At 43.5% G+C, this 15444-nt stretch overlaps 1 protein-coding gene across 6 annotated transcripts in view; it reads right to left on the reverse strand.

Annotated features, from left to right (window-relative positions):
* LOC142750006 (zinc metalloproteinase-disintegrin-like 4a) overlaps nucleotides 1-15444 on the reverse strand; it is an 81802-nt gene that overhangs the window by 14686 nt on the left and 51672 nt on the right. For all 6 annotated transcript variants that reach the window (XM_075858699.1, XM_075858695.1, XM_075858697.1 and 3 more), the window contains exons 8-14: nucleotides 14875-14937; nucleotides 9735-9806; nucleotides 9454-9623; nucleotides 9243-9324; nucleotides 2342-2472; nucleotides 1224-1401; nucleotides 4-93 (exon numbers count right to left, since the gene is read on the reverse strand). In XM_075858699.1, coding sequence (XP_075714814.1) covers nucleotides 4-93; nucleotides 1224-1401; nucleotides 2342-2472; nucleotides 9243-9324; nucleotides 9454-9623; nucleotides 9735-9806; nucleotides 14875-14937 — 786 coding nt within the window. The remainder of the gene's footprint in view (nucleotides 1-3; nucleotides 94-1223; nucleotides 1402-2341; nucleotides 2473-9242; nucleotides 9325-9453; nucleotides 9624-9734; nucleotides 9807-14874; nucleotides 14938-15444) is intronic.

The raw sequence follows: 15444 nt of genomic DNA on the forward strand, positions 1-15444 counted from the left end.
TACCTTACAATCCTGACAACATATATCGTCCTCACATTGACATCCTGACTTCAGTCTACAAGTTTGTGCATCACAATAATGACTTGTACATTCCTATACCAAGAAACAAGATAACGCTTCTGTATAAACTGTTTTATGGGATAAACCTCAGCGCTTTGTGCAACCACTTACAGGATACAAGGAAAATATAACCTCTACATTGTGTCTACCAGCACTTTTACACCTGCTCTTTACAGAGGTATTTCACTCAGTAAATAAAGCTGAATCATTGCACAATGAAAAGTAATGCAATTTTGTAATATACTTTGTGGCTTTCAAGACCTCTGCTTGCTGTCATTGTATGGTATCCTTCATTGCAGACTTCTATTTCTTTCTTGTATGGAGCCGTGTGACCTGAAAACTGAAAACCACGAGGACTACAGCCACGATGTCCAGGATCACACACCCAGTTTTGATGCTGTTTTTCAGTGCAGTTTTTGGCTGTTTTTTTATAGCCAAACACAAGAGTGGACACAAAACTAAAAGAGATGCATCAGTCTTTTCTTTATACTTTTGCTTTCTTTTGGATACACTTCTAGTTTCCACTAAAAAAACTGAGCCACAAACTTCATCAAAACGGCGTGTGTGATCCTGGCCTTACACAGGATTTTTAAGCATTACTTCACAATATTGAAACATCTGGCTGCTGCAGTAAAACTGCTGTGTGTGAATGTAGTACAACAGAAGTTTTCTCTGCTTTCCTCCAGTGGGATCTGATTTGTGCTACAAAAAAAAAGACGGAACTCACAAGGATCACATACACATCCTAAGGCTGGGTTCACACACCCTATTTACGGACGTAATTCGGGCGTTTTAACCCCGAATTACATCTGAAAATACGGCTTCAATGCGCCGGCAAACATCTGCCCATTCATTTGAATGGGTTTTACGATGTTACGTGCCACTGTCAAAAGACGGCGCGTAAAAAAGACGCCCACATCAAAGAAGTGCCTGTCACTTCTTGAGACGTAATTGGAGCCGTTTTCCATTGACACCATAGAAAAACAGCTCCAATTACGTCCGTAATGGACGCTGCGAAAAGCGCCTGCACATGCCATTACGTCTGAAATTCAGGAGCTGTTTTCTCCTGAAAACAGCACCGTAATTTCAGCCGTAACGGAGGCTGCCGTGTGAACATACCCTTACACATTATACAATGCAGCTGATATTAGAGGGGCCAATACCTGGGGTTCACCACAGTCACACTCCTCTCCACTTTCAACAAACTTATTACCACACAAGGGAGGAGACAGCAGTTGTGATGCCTGTGGCACATTTAACATGCAGTCTGGAAAGTTATTGTAGATAAATCTCTTCAGATCCCCGACGCTGCAGCTGGAGAACATGAGTGGAGGTGCAGAGCTGGAATAAGAAATACATTGTTATGTAGGGGACTGGTAGCAACTGCACAAGAAGATCTGCGGACAATGGGGTTGTGCACGAACCTTTAGGCTGGGATCACAGAGGGAGAACTGAACTGTTTCCTAATGTAAAATGCAGTCAGTAGAACATGTGATTGGAGTCCCATAGCAAAATTTAGAAGTGGCCGCACTCAACAATAACTGCTGTCAACAGCAAATGTGTTCAGCAAAGTAGTGGAAGGTTATGGACATGGCTTCATTCCCTGTATCTTTTCCTCCCTTCCTTGGCCATTCGGTGTTCTGAATTCTACTATATCTTCTCCATCTCCTGCCCCTCTTTTAATAGTGGAGGTTCAATCAGCTGTTGGTGCCCCATAGCAGCTGCTATGCCTGCCACCCTGGTAGTTACACCCATGGCAATATCATGTGATTGTGTTTTGTATCCACAGCTGCCATTATTTCCCATTGGCGAAAACCAGGTGCGATTATAGATAATATTACCAAACTCGGAAATACATTAAAGTGTAGCTGAACGTTTAACAAATCGTGTGAGTGCTGAGCCGCTTCATGTCTGTTCGGCTTTTTCCGGAATTGAATGTATCGGAGTACGGGCCCAATAGAAAGTCTATGAGCCCGCACTCCGATACATTTATTTACGGAAAAAGTCGAACAGAAACGAAGCAGCTCAGCGCTCACACGAGCGCTTCAGCTGCTTCGTTTTAGCGATTGGTGGGGTCTCAGTGCTCGGACCCCCACCAATCAAAACTTCTGACATGTCACTATGACATGTCAGAAGTTTGTTAAATGTTTAGCTACACTTTAAGTATAGAAAAGGAGAAGATCAGTTATGGCCTGAACCACCATTAACTAGAATGTCATCTGTCCTGTATGACCTAGAAACATGTACAAGGCGTGAGGTAAATTGAAGTTGGTGCTTTTACCCGAGACTTGGAAACATGACACAGGGAGCATCTCCGCATGTACAGCCAGACTTATCATGAGGCATCCCGAGGTTATGACCCATCTCATGAGCGACTGTGGCACCAACAGAGCCAACAAATCTGCTGTGATCCTAGATAAAAGACCGTAAGAGGGGATGATTAAAGTGATTCATGAAAAAGTAACGTACAGTAACATATAAAGTATTATTAGAAATACAAGATTGAATCTATCACACATCACACTACACATGCTACTCGGAGAACAGACAATTCACTAAACCACCTTATTATACAGTGAAAAACGGTCTTCTAGAGGGGCGCTGCTCTCATAGAAGAGGTCACAGGATATAAGGCAAATGAGACTCCCTCACAGAATAACCTGGTCTAGATCAGCAACCCCTCCATCAGATCTCCCAGAAATTAATCTCCCAATATGCATTTTTATTACCTCCAAGCCAATAATAATGCCCCCAAAAAATCCCACACCTCTTTATAGCCAATTGATATGAAGTGGACATTGCATGTCCCAGAGAAATCCCCATAGACACCATGACAGCACTAAACAACATGGTGACATACCTACCAGCAGCATCCTGAAAATAAAAATGACACATACTGTAGGGTTATGTCTCACCATCCTGAACAGCCAATGTGCATAATATATGTAAAGGCAAAAATCTATGCAGGGCTGTGCAGGAGTCTAGGGCAGGAGGTTATCTGGCTCATGGCACATCATGGACCGTGCGGCTCTGTAATACTCAGACAGGCTGAGTCTTTTTAGCTGAACTCTCCTCCAGCTACAAAGGTCCTTCATTCAGAGAATCCATCATTAAGATGGAAGCCCCAAATGAAGGATTCCCCTCTATTTACTTTATTAAACCAGACAACCCCTTTAAAGAGGTTGTCTCATGAAGACAACAGGATTTTTGTACTTACCAGTAAAATCTGTTTCTTGTTGAATTCACTGGGGGACACAGTACCATGGGTATAGGCCGCTGTCACTAGGTAAATATAAAAAGTATGGCTCCTCCCAGTGGGCTATACCCTCTGCTTAGCACTCAGCTCCTCAGTTTGTAACAAGAGCAGTAGGGGAACAGAGAAGGTTTAACACAATATGTTTCCAATGAGAAAAGCAACCTCCAGAAGGCCAAAAACATAGCAATAAGAAATAGGGTGGGACCTGTTTCCCCCAGTGAATTCAACAAGAAAGGGATTTCACTGGTAAGTACAAAAATCCTGTTTTCTTGATAAAGTATTCACTAAGGGACACAGTACCATGGGACGTCCTAAAGCAGTCCCTTAAGGTGGCAAAAAAGAATCACAGCCATGCGAGCAGGCTAAAACCATTCGACTCAAACTGGTATCGGCAGAAGCCAAAGCACGGATCGGGTAAAACCTCGGAAAAGTATGTAACGAGGACCAGGTTGCGGCTTTACAGATCTGAGGGGCAGGAGCCTGATGCCGCACTGCCCAGGAGGCCCCAACTGCAATAGTAGAATTAGCAGTGACCTGGAATGCAGGTCCCCTACCCTTTGCAGAGTAGGCCTTTTTAACAGCCAAACCTATCCAGCTAGCAATGGTGGCCTTTGAAGATGGGCCTTGCGATGGCCCTCAGGAACAACAAAAAGTGTGTCCGTCTTATGGATGGACTTTATAGCTTCAATGTAGACCCGAACGGCTCTAACGACATCCAGGCAACGTGAGGCACATTCTCGAGGATGTAAGGGTTTAGGACAAAATGAAGGAAGAACAATGTCCTCATTTAGATGAAAGGATAGAGGTGATCACCACAAGTTCAGAAACTCTACGGATAGAGGTTATCACCACAAGGTAAACTACCTTCCAGGATAAGATCCTGAGAGAAACTTCCCGCAAAGGTTTGAGGGGTGCAGCGTGGAGAGTGTCAAGGACCAGGTTGAGATCCCAAGGTTCCAGAGGAGACAGATAAGGAGGACCACAATGTGCGACTCCCTGCAAAAAAGTCTTAATTGGAGTTCAGAAAGCCAAAATGCGTTGGAAAGCAAAGATAGGGCTGAAACCTGCCCCTTTAGCGTAGCCAACCTGAGTCCCTGATCCAAACCAACTTGGAGGAAGGCCAGAATTTACGGGATGGAAAAAAAGGAGAGGGTGGAACTGATGGGATTCATACCACCTAAAATAAGCCAACTATGTGCGATGGTAAATTCTTTGGAATTGAGCCTTCCGGTCCTTAATCTTGGTCTGAATGACCGGATCAGAGAAAGCTTTGAACTTCAAAACCGCGGTTTCAACAGCCAAGCTGTCAAACGCAGCCGAGGTAAAACAGAGTGGAACATTGGACCTTGGGAAAGGAGGTGGTTCCGCAGAGGAAGCGGCCACTAACAGGAGGATGAGACCGGCGTACCAAGCTCTGCGAGGCCAGTCTGGAGCCAACAGAATGACTGGGACTCCTGCGTCCCTGACCGTTTTCAGCACTCGAGGCAGTAGTGGAAGATAAAAAAAGATATTTGAGGTAGAAGGACGACCAGGGGAAAACCAGGTGAGGTGTGAGGCGAAGAGATCCACGTCCGGGAAACTCCACCGAATGCAAACGCAGTGAAAAATCTCTGGATGAAGAGACCATTCTCTGGGATCCAGGCATTCCCATGTCAGCTAATATGCCTCCCAGTTGTCTACTGCTGGGATGTGCACTGCTGAGATTGCTGGGACATTTTGTTCCATCCAGCGAAGGATCTTGGCGGTTTTGTTCCATACAGTCTTGCTTCTTGTACCTCCCTAATGATTGAGGTACGCCACTGCTGTAGAGTTGTCTGACTGTATCCGCACTGGAACTCCACCATGGAGACGAGACGTCCAGTGAGACAAGGCCAGGAAGGTGGCCCTCAGCTCCAAGATGTTAATCAGGAGCTGAGCTTCCGGGTTTGACCAGGTGCCCTGGACTGTGAGACAGCTGAAGACCACCGCCCAGCCGGACAAACTTGCATCCGTTGTGATGACTTGCCAGGAGAGAGTTGCGAAGGGCTTTCCCTGAGAGATGTTGGGGAAAGACATCAACCACAGCAGATCTTTCTTGACTGAAGAGGACAGATGGATCGTCAGATCCTAGGAGTCCGGAGACTTGTCCCAGCGAGATAGAATTGCCAGCTGTAGAGATCGGGACTGAAATTGAGCAAATGGAACTGCCTCGAAGGTTAAGTCTATCGTCACCAAGACTTTCATGCAGAAGCGGATGGAGCAAGGAGCATTCCTACAGAGTACTGTCACTCCCTGTCTGAGAGTGGTGATTTTTTTCTCTGGGTAAGAATACCTTGGCTGCCTGTGTATCCAGGACTATCCCTAAAAACTCCTTTCTCTGAGAAGGAGTGGGGGATGACGTGGCGCTGTTGATCGACCATCAGAATCTGCAAAGGCAATCCAGTGTAATGTTGAGGCTGTCCAAGTCTTCCTGTTTGGAATGTACCAGAAAGTCGTCCAATTATGGGATAACCGCTATTCCCCTGGATCCGATGAGAGCCATGGGCACCGCCATGATCTTGGTGAAGACCCTTGGAAGCGTGGCCAGTCGGAAGGGGAGGGCCACAAACTGGAAATGCTCGGAACCTACTGCAAAGCGCAGGAAATGCTCATGTACTTCAGCAATGGGAACATGAAGATAAGCATCCTTGATGTCTATTGAGGACAGGAATCCCTAGACCTCCAAGGAAGCGACGACCGATCGCAGAGACTCCATGCAAAAACTTTGAATCTTCAGATATCAATTGAGATCCAAAATGGGTCGAAGAGATCCATCTTTCTTTTGTACTGTGAAAAGGTTTATATAAAACCCTTTGGACAGTTCTAGAGTTGGTACTGGGACAACTACTCCTTGATGGGGGAGGTTTTGAATGGCTTGAGAAAAAGCTTGGGCCCTGGAGGAATTGATAAAAATAACCGCCCAGGAGGGCAAGAAGAAAACTCTATTTTGTAGCATGTCAACACAACCTCCTGCACCTAGGTGTCTTCGATGTTTTTGAGCCATGTCTCCTGGAAGGGGAGCAGCTGTCCCCCCACCCGAGGTAGCAGCTCGGGAGAGGGCAAATTTTCAGGCTGTGAAAGCCCGCTGTGCCGGAGCAGGTCTGTTGCGGGGCTGCCAGGAGTTTCTAGACCAGAAGGAAGGTCTCTGCACTCGGAAGGGACGGGAGTCTCTTGAGTTCTGCCTCTGACATGGGGCCGAGTACCGAAATTAACGAAACCATCTTGTCTTCTGACTGAGGGAATTGGGCATAGTCTTTGACGACGTTGTGGAAGATAAAGTGCTCCTTCCTCCTGTAGCCTCAGAAATTAGTTGGACCAGGTTAGGTCCATAAAGGAGATCCTGGGCAAATTGAAGGGTGAAAACCTTCTTCCTAGAGACACTGTCAGTAGCCCAGTTCCTAGTCCAAGTGGCCCTGCGTACAGCTACCGCATTAGCCATGGCCTTAGCTGACCTATTGGCAGCTTGGACAGAGATGTCACAGATATATTTAGACATCTGCAAAAGCTGTGCAGCTAGCAGGGAAGTATAGACTTGAGTGTCCCCTGAATCAATTACGTCCTGTAGTCGAGTACTTCAATACTAGCCAAGCTAACCCAATATGCTGCAAAAAAACCCTGTCTGAAGCTGCGGCCGCTCTGAAAGTGGCTCTTGCCATAGACTCCACTTTGGCATCAACAGGATCCTTTAAGGTGGAAGCATCTGCAACCAATAAGGTCGTATTTTCATAAAGCCGGGCCATGGGAGCATCTACCTTGGGGTGAGCTGACCATTTGGCAATACACTCATCAGAGAAAGGAAACATAGTCCGCACTCTTGGACACGTGCATAGACCGGTCAGGATGTTTCCACGCATCAGAAAACAATTTGTCAAAACCCTTATGATCTGGAAAGACCAAAGGGGGTCACGAGTGGCGATGCAATAATGACTCATTTTCAGAGGATTCAGCAGGATCATCCGCAATCTAAAGTATATCTCTCACTGCCTTAATGAGATCCTTCACAGCAGGAAGAGTAGATTTGCTTCTATTACACTCAAACTCAGAATCGGAGGGAGACGTCTCCTGAAGAAGCTTGTTCAGATATATCTCTTGAATGAAAATAATGAACGATGCATGCAGTATTTTTATCCAAAGAGCATTTCAGAGGAAGAATGCTATCTCCTTGATTTCCTGGCTCGCTTGCGGGATGCACTGGGAGAACTAGAACGAGTGCAATCCAGGGAAGAATGTCTGGGGGCCTGAATGGACAGTGGTGCCTGAGAGGCGTCAGACAGTTGGGACGCTAACTGCTGAGGAAGGCGTTGTAAGGCATTAGTCGTGGCCTGAGAGAGGCGGGTAAGATTATCTACCGCCTGGGTGAGGGAAGCTGTTTATTGGGGGGTAATATGCTCACTAACCGTGAGAGCTGGGGAATCCTGGGGTGGTTTTGGCAGGGGGCTTTGAACACAAACTGGGTCAGCCTGCCCGCATGGAAACTTAGTACTGCACCGTGTACACGTAAATTGCGTTACAATGGCGGGGGTGAGGGGGGGTTGGCGTCTTATGAGCTTTACCTTTTGAAGACATATTATGAGCCTTTTGCAAAAAAACACTATAGCCAACGTCCATCCTAACAGACTCCCTAGGTTTTGTGTCCCCTGTGAAGCAGGAATATTTCCAGCGCTGTATTACTTCTGTACACCGCTCAGTGTACTATGGTGTTCACTGGCGGTGATAGAGAGAAGCGTCTGAGGAGAACAGAATAACACCTTCCCTCCAGCCAAAAACACATGCCACGCTGGTTGGACAGGGCAGGCATGTGACTCAGGTCCCGCCTGGTGACCAATCAGAACGTGAAAACGGCATGGGAAAACGGTGGGACGGGGAGGAGAGTAAGTGGGAGTGCGAGGGGGCGTGGCCAGCTTGCAGCCTAGCAGAGAACCAAAGCCGGGGCCAAAATTAATAACGCCACCGGCAGAACGCCGCGGCTTGTAGTAAAAAATAGAAGATAATGCTGAAAATATGTCTGAAAGCACATAAATGTTAAAAAACTTAGTACGGACACAACACCTCAGAAAAAAAAATAACTCCTCTATGTATAATGCTGCTAAGCCCGCTGACAAAGTCTGAATGCTCCACCACAACAGCAGCTCCCAATGGCGGGGGGAAGGAGGACTTACCTGTCAGTCGTCTTCAGGCACAGCCTGTCACCCCTTCAGAAAACGCATAAACGTAGTGCGGCTGTCCTGCATCCTTAACTGCCGTTGCGGTAATAATAGGGGACTGGGTGACCAAGGCGGGAAACTTCCACCAGAGAGGTGGGCATCCACTGAGGTGGGAGTAGCATCCGCCAAAGTTGCGGGCATCCACTGAAACTGTAGAAAATTCCTTCCACCCAGCGCCCGCAGGGGAGTCACCAAGTGGAACACACTAGGGACTCGCACCCTGCACCTGAAAAAAAAATAAAAATAAAATCTAGCAGAATTGCCTGCAAAAAGGACATGTCTGACTCCTGCGGAGGCAGACTGAGATCTCAGCAGAGGGTATAGCCCACAGGGCGGAGCCACACATTTTTTATATTTACCTAGTGTCAGCCTCCTAGTGACAGCGACCTATACCCATGGTACTGTGTCCTCCGATGAGTACTTTAACAAGAAATTTAATTTTGCAAGGACATGCTGTGGGTCTGGCTTCTCTCACCCTAGCAATGAGCTGTTATTGCCAGGGAAGCTGCGGCCATTCAAACATTTCCCCTTCAGCAATAAATGTCAGTCTGTGTAATGCAAGGACACGCCAAGTTCGCCAGAGCACATAGTTCTGACACATCGCGGGGGTCCTAAGCGGGCCTAATAGGGCATATGGACAGGGATTATTCTGATAGGACAATCCCTTTAAGGTGCTGCTTAAACTGTGCATACACTGAACTTACCTGGTTAATTCCAGAAGACAAATCATCACACATCACAGACAAACCTGCATATCCAACTGTGCTACCACTGAAGTCAACATGCCTGGAAGAAAAAGACTGATCCCTTAATATCATGAGAATCAGTTCACACCAGACAAAAACACAATGGAAATTATGTAATCAGTCAGAATCCGGGCATCGTGGATATTAGTCCTGGTGGCTGGAGGCTTACGTGATAAACTGGGCATTGTCATGAGGCTTCCTGGGCAGCAGGGTCTGAATCCTCCAATTAGAGAATCTATCTAGGAGCTTGTCAACATCGGGGACCACCTCTATCTGATCTCCAGAGTCCCAAATTTCAATCCCAATGAGGGCAACAAAAATATTGATGTTTTTATAAACCTGTGTAAGGAAGAAGAGATAAGTCTGGATAATACCAGGCAATGAAGAAAAGCTACCAATACAGTCCAGATGAAGTTATTCTAGTAGTGTATCTGTTACCAGCAGTCTTACCTTATTCACAAAATTCGTCAGTCCAAACAGTCGCTGTTTAACACTTTGTATATTGCGGTCATATTTATTGTACTGGAAGAATTAAGAGTTTTTGACATGTGAGAACAGTTGTACAATCACTGTCTGACTTACAGATCACTGATATTTATGTGAACACATCTCGGGTTATACCCAGGAGCGTACATAGAATGGGCCCCACACCCAAAAGGGGAATTTTTTTTTTATAGCAAATAAAACTGGACGTAGTGTATGAGACTATATATATATATATATATATATATATATATATATATATATATATATATATAAAGTCTGTAATTATTTATTTATTTTCATTTCTTCATTTTTTGGATATGCTGGCTTTATATAGTGATACAGCTCAATAGTAAAATTCTAGCTTCCTGCAGCCACCACCAAGAGGAGCTCACTGTATATAGATTTATACAGCTACCATTGAACGTATTTGGAGCTGTCTAAATCTATATGTAGTGAGGTTCCCTAGTGGCAGCTACATGTAAACTCAATTTTATCCTCTATATAACTCAATGGGACTGTGAAGGGAAGCAGCAGGAGATGGTTCAGAGCTGGTTCCCGTCTCACTATGACACACCACTTGTTATAGTTGTCATTAGTTTCACTTCTATCTGTCAAACTTTAATCTTTCAAACATTAAGACAACTGCGATCGATATGTAGCTGAGATTTCCACAAAAGGGGCACATTTAGTATTAACAGAACTTTTTGCCAACTTTGTAGCTTGAGGTTGGTAAAAACAATAACAAAATCAGTGAATGGTTGTGTCCATCTGTAGTTATGGCTAAAGATTTGGGAATTAATTTGTAAACTACAAATTAAATCATTCATTGGTAATAACTACAATAATAATAATAATAATAATAATAATAATAATAATCATCATCATATAACAGCAATGATCTCTTCCCGCTTTGGCCACTTTTGACCTTCCTGACAGAGCCTCATTTTTCATGTTTCACTTTATGTGGTAATAACTTTGGAATACTTTTGCCTATCCAAGCGATTCTGAGATTGTTTTCTTGTGACACATTGGACTTTATGTTACTAGCAAAATTTGCTTGGTACATTTAGTATTTAATTGTGAAAAACACCAAAATTTAGTGAAAAATTGCAAAAATTAGCATTTTTCTAAATTTAAATGTACCTACTTGTAACTTAGGCTGTTAAAGCACATACAATTGTTGATAATTAACATCGCCCATATGTCTACTTTAGATTGGCATAGTTTTTTGGACATCTTTTTCTTTTACAAGGCTTAGAACTTTAGCAGCAATTTCTCACATTTTCAAGAACATTTCAAAAGGCTATTTTTTTAAGGGACCAGTTCAGTTGTGAAGTGGCTTTTAGGGCCTTATATATTAGAAACCCCCCCAAAAGTCACCCTCATTTTAAAAACTTCACCCCTCAAAGTATTAAAAACAGAATTTAGAAAGTTTCTTAACCCTTAAGACGTTTCACAGGAATTAAAGCAAAGTAGAGGTGAAATTTACAAATGTCATTTTTTTGTTGTTGCAGAAATTCATTTTTAATCCATTGTTTTTTTGTAACACAAAGTTTTACCAGAGAAATGCAACTCATTATTTATTGCCCAGGTTCTGCAGTTTTAGGAAATATCCCACATGTGGCCCTAGTGTGCTTATGGACTGAAGCACCGGCCTCAGAAACAAAGGAGCGCCTAGTGGATTTTGGGGACTCCTTTTTATTAGAATATATTTTAGGCACCATGTCAGGTTTGAAGAGGTCTTGTGGTGCCAAAACAGTGGAAATCCCCCAAAAGTTACCACATTCGCAAAACTACACCCCTCACGGAAATTATCTAGGGGTCTAGTCAGCATTTTGACCCCACAGGTTTTTTGCAGAAATTATTGGAATTATGCCGTGAAAATTAAAATCTACATGCTTTCAAAGAAAATGTAGGTTTAGTTAATTTTTTCTGATTTCCACAAAGACTAAAGGAGAAAAAGCACTGCAAAATTTGTAAAACAATTTCTCCTGAGTAAAACAATACCCCACATGTGGTCATAAATGGCTGTTTGGACACACGGCAGGGCTTAGAAGGGAAAGAGTGCTATTTGGCTTTTGGAGCTCAAATTTAGCAGGAATGTCGCATTTGCAAAGCGCCTGAAGGACCAAAACACGGAAAACGCCCAAAAGGTGACTCCATTTAGGAAACTACACCCCTTGAGGAATTCATCTAGGGGTGTAGCGAGCATTTTGACCCCACAGGTGTTTTATAGATTTTATTAAAATTGGGCAGTGAAAATAAAAATATATATTTTTTTCCAATAAGACTTAGCTTTAGCTCAACATTTTTCATTTTCTCAACAAATAAAGGAAAAAAAGAACCCCAACATTTGTAAAGCAACTTCTCTGGAGTACGGAAATACCCCATATGTGGTCATAAACTGCTGTTTGGGCACACGGCAGGGCTCCGAGGGGAAGGAGCGCCATTTGGCTTTTGGAGCACAGATTTTGCTAGATTGGTTTCTTGACACCATGTCGCTTTGCAAAGCCCCTAAGGTACCAGTACAGTGGAAAATCCCCAAAAGCGACTCAATTTGGCATACTACTCCCCATGAGAAATTAATCTAGGGGTGTAGTGAGCATTTTGACCCCACAGGTGTTTCATACATTTTATTTGAATTGGGCAGTGAAAATAAAAATTACATTTTTTTCCCAAAAAACGTTGTTTTAGCTCAAAATTTCTAATTTTCTCAAAAAATAAAGGAGAAAAAGAACCTCAAAATTTGTAACGCAATTTCTCCTGACTACGGCAATACCCCATATGTGGTCATAAACTGCTGTTTGGGCACGGGATCAGAAGGGAAGGAGCGGCATTTGGCTTTTGGAGTGCAGATTTTGCTGGATTGGTTTCTGGCTGCTATGTCGGATTTGCAAAGCCCCTGTGGGACCAAAACAGTGGAAACCCCTCAAAAGTGACCCCATTTTGGAAACTACAACCCTCAAGGTATTAACCTAGGGGTGTAGTGAACATGTTAACCCCGCAGGTGTTTTGCAGAAATTAGTGTGCACTCGATGTTGCAGAGTGAGAATGAGATTTTTTCCATAGATATTCCAATATGTGGCGCCCAGCTGGTGCCACCATAATAAGACAGCCCTCTAATTATTATGCTGTTTCCCGGTTTTAGAATCACCCTACATGTGGCAGTAATCTCTTGCCTGGACATTCGACCTGGCTCAGGAGTGAGAGAGTACCATGCGAAATTGAGGCCTAATTTGGCGATTTACACAGTATTGGTTTACAATTGCAGAGGCTCTGATGTGAAATAATAAAAGAAAACCCCTGAGAAGTGACCCCTTTTTGGAAACTACACCCCTCAAGGCAGTTATTAAGGGGTGTAGTGAGCATTTTCACCTTACAGGACTTTTCCTTAAATGATTGCGCTGCGGATGGTGCAAAGAAAATATTTCAATTTTTCCCTAGATATGCCATTTCAGTGGCAAATATGTAGTGTCCAGCTTATGCACAGGAGACACAGACCCCAAAAATTGTTAAAAAGATTCTCCGGGGTATGGCGATGCCATATATGTGGAAGTAAACAGCTGTTTGGGCACGTTGAAGGGCTCAGAAGGGAGAAAGTGTCATTTGGCTTTTGGAGCGTGGATTTTGCTTGGTAGTAGTTTTGTTTGGAGTTTTACTGGTATTTCAGTTTATAATGTGGGGGTACATGTAAGCTGGGCAGAGTACATCAGGGGCATAGTCAGGTGGTATAATAATGGGGTAAAAAAAACAATAAAATAATCCATAGATGTGTGTTACGCTGTGGAGCAATCCTTTCTGCACAGGCCGGTGTTGCACTGATAAATGTCCTTTCTTATCCCCCTTTTGGTCCACACTCCGCACCTTTGCAGTTTGGGGAATTTTGCTGGGAAAGTGTTGTCCTGGTATAATACGGGCGCCCTCGCTTCCAGCAGATATGTTTGGGCTCTCCCCTTCCTGGTTCCCTAATTTTAGGTCCTTGATAAATCGCCTCTTGAAACAGAAGAAATGTTCCCCTCGGACCTGAACAACTGCATATTTTTATTTCCTGACTTATTGGAGCCTTAACTAATTTTATTTTTTCATAGACGTAGTGGTATGAGGGCTTTTTTTTGCGGGACGAGCGGTAGTTATTATTGGTACCATTTTGGGGTACATGCGACTTTTTGATCACTTTTTATCCTATTTTTTGGGAGGCTAGGTGACCAAAAAACAGCAATTCTAGTTTTTTTAGTTTTTTTTATATAGCGTTCACCATGCGTTATAAATTGCATGTTAACTTTATTCTGCGGGTCAGTGTGATTCCGGCGATACCAAATTTATAGCAGTTTTTCATGTTTTACAACTGGTTGCACAATAAAATTACTTTTGTAAAAAGAATGTATTTTTTGTGTCACCAAGTTGTGAGAACCATAACATTTTAATTCTTTCGTCGATGGAGCCGTATGAGGGCTTGTGTTTTGCGAGACGAGCTATAGTTTTTATAAGTTAATGGCGGGGATGAAAGCTAACTTCAATCACCGCCATTACATCAGGGTGACATCCGGGGATGATGGCACCGACTCAGCTTCTGAGCCGGTGCCATGCATTTGTCGTAAGTATACAACATTTTGCAGGAAGCACTGGCTTTCCATGACGTATACTTACGAAAAATGTCGGGAAGGGGTTAAAAACGACATAGTAAGATCAGCTGAGCCATCTAAGAATTTATAACTCTCAATATCCATATCAGACAACCCTCTATACCATTCAGGCACTGTAATATTTCAGAGTCGATACAGAAGTGGTGGATGGTGTACAATAGCGACCACTAGTGGTAGAACCTACAATAGTCTTGAAAAAAAATCTTTTGAAGAAATTCAACTTTACAAAATATCAGTACATAACAGTATCCACAGCTCTATAATACAGTGTACTGCTGACAGGAGGAACAGAAGTAGCAGGGTCATGTCCAGATTTACATCCGTCAGGGCAGCTATAACATTTCACTTCTGGTGGTTAGAGACTTTGTCATCCTATATTGTTGGAGATATGTGCTGAAATCTAATGGGTATAGATGACATACAGAAGAATATTTCTATCATCCATGTAACATATCACTTACCATACTCTGATCAGCCACCATCAAGAAGTCAATGTATTTTTTGGTTTTCCACAGATTGTCCTTCTAAAATAGTTGAAAATAATGTAAAACTTAATTTAGGGTAGGAACACACACAGCGTAATGACTTCGGATTTTCCGCAACGGATTTCATTGCAGAAAATCTGCAGCGTATTATAGTAGCAGAAACACACAGTGGAAAAAAAATCGTCTGAGAAACAGTTCACAAATTAACCAGCGGTGCGTATTTTTATTCAGCAGCATGTCAATTTATGCTGCGGAATCACCGACACTCTGTTGCAGGTTTTCCCCATTTTTGCGGCAGAAAAGCTGCGATTTCCACCACAAACATCGCAATAAAAATAAGAATCAGTTTAGTAAATACCTATCAGTAATTTACAGGGGATCTGTCACCAATATGTCCCCTATGAAATAACACTGCGGAGTGTACAGGTCCATTAAACTATACCAGTTACATAACACATATGCAGCTCTACCTGTTGTGTGATTGGCGGAGTAGAAGGAGGACTCTTCTCAGCCTGGGACTGCTGTAGGTCTAAGCTGAATACAGTA

The sequence above is a fragment of the Rhinoderma darwinii genome, chromosome 3, assembly GCF_050947455.1.
Source record: "Rhinoderma darwinii isolate aRhiDar2 chromosome 3, aRhiDar2.hap1, whole genome shotgun sequence".
Classification (NCBI taxonomy): Eukaryota; Metazoa; Chordata; class Amphibia; order Anura; family Rhinodermatidae; genus Rhinoderma; species Rhinoderma darwinii.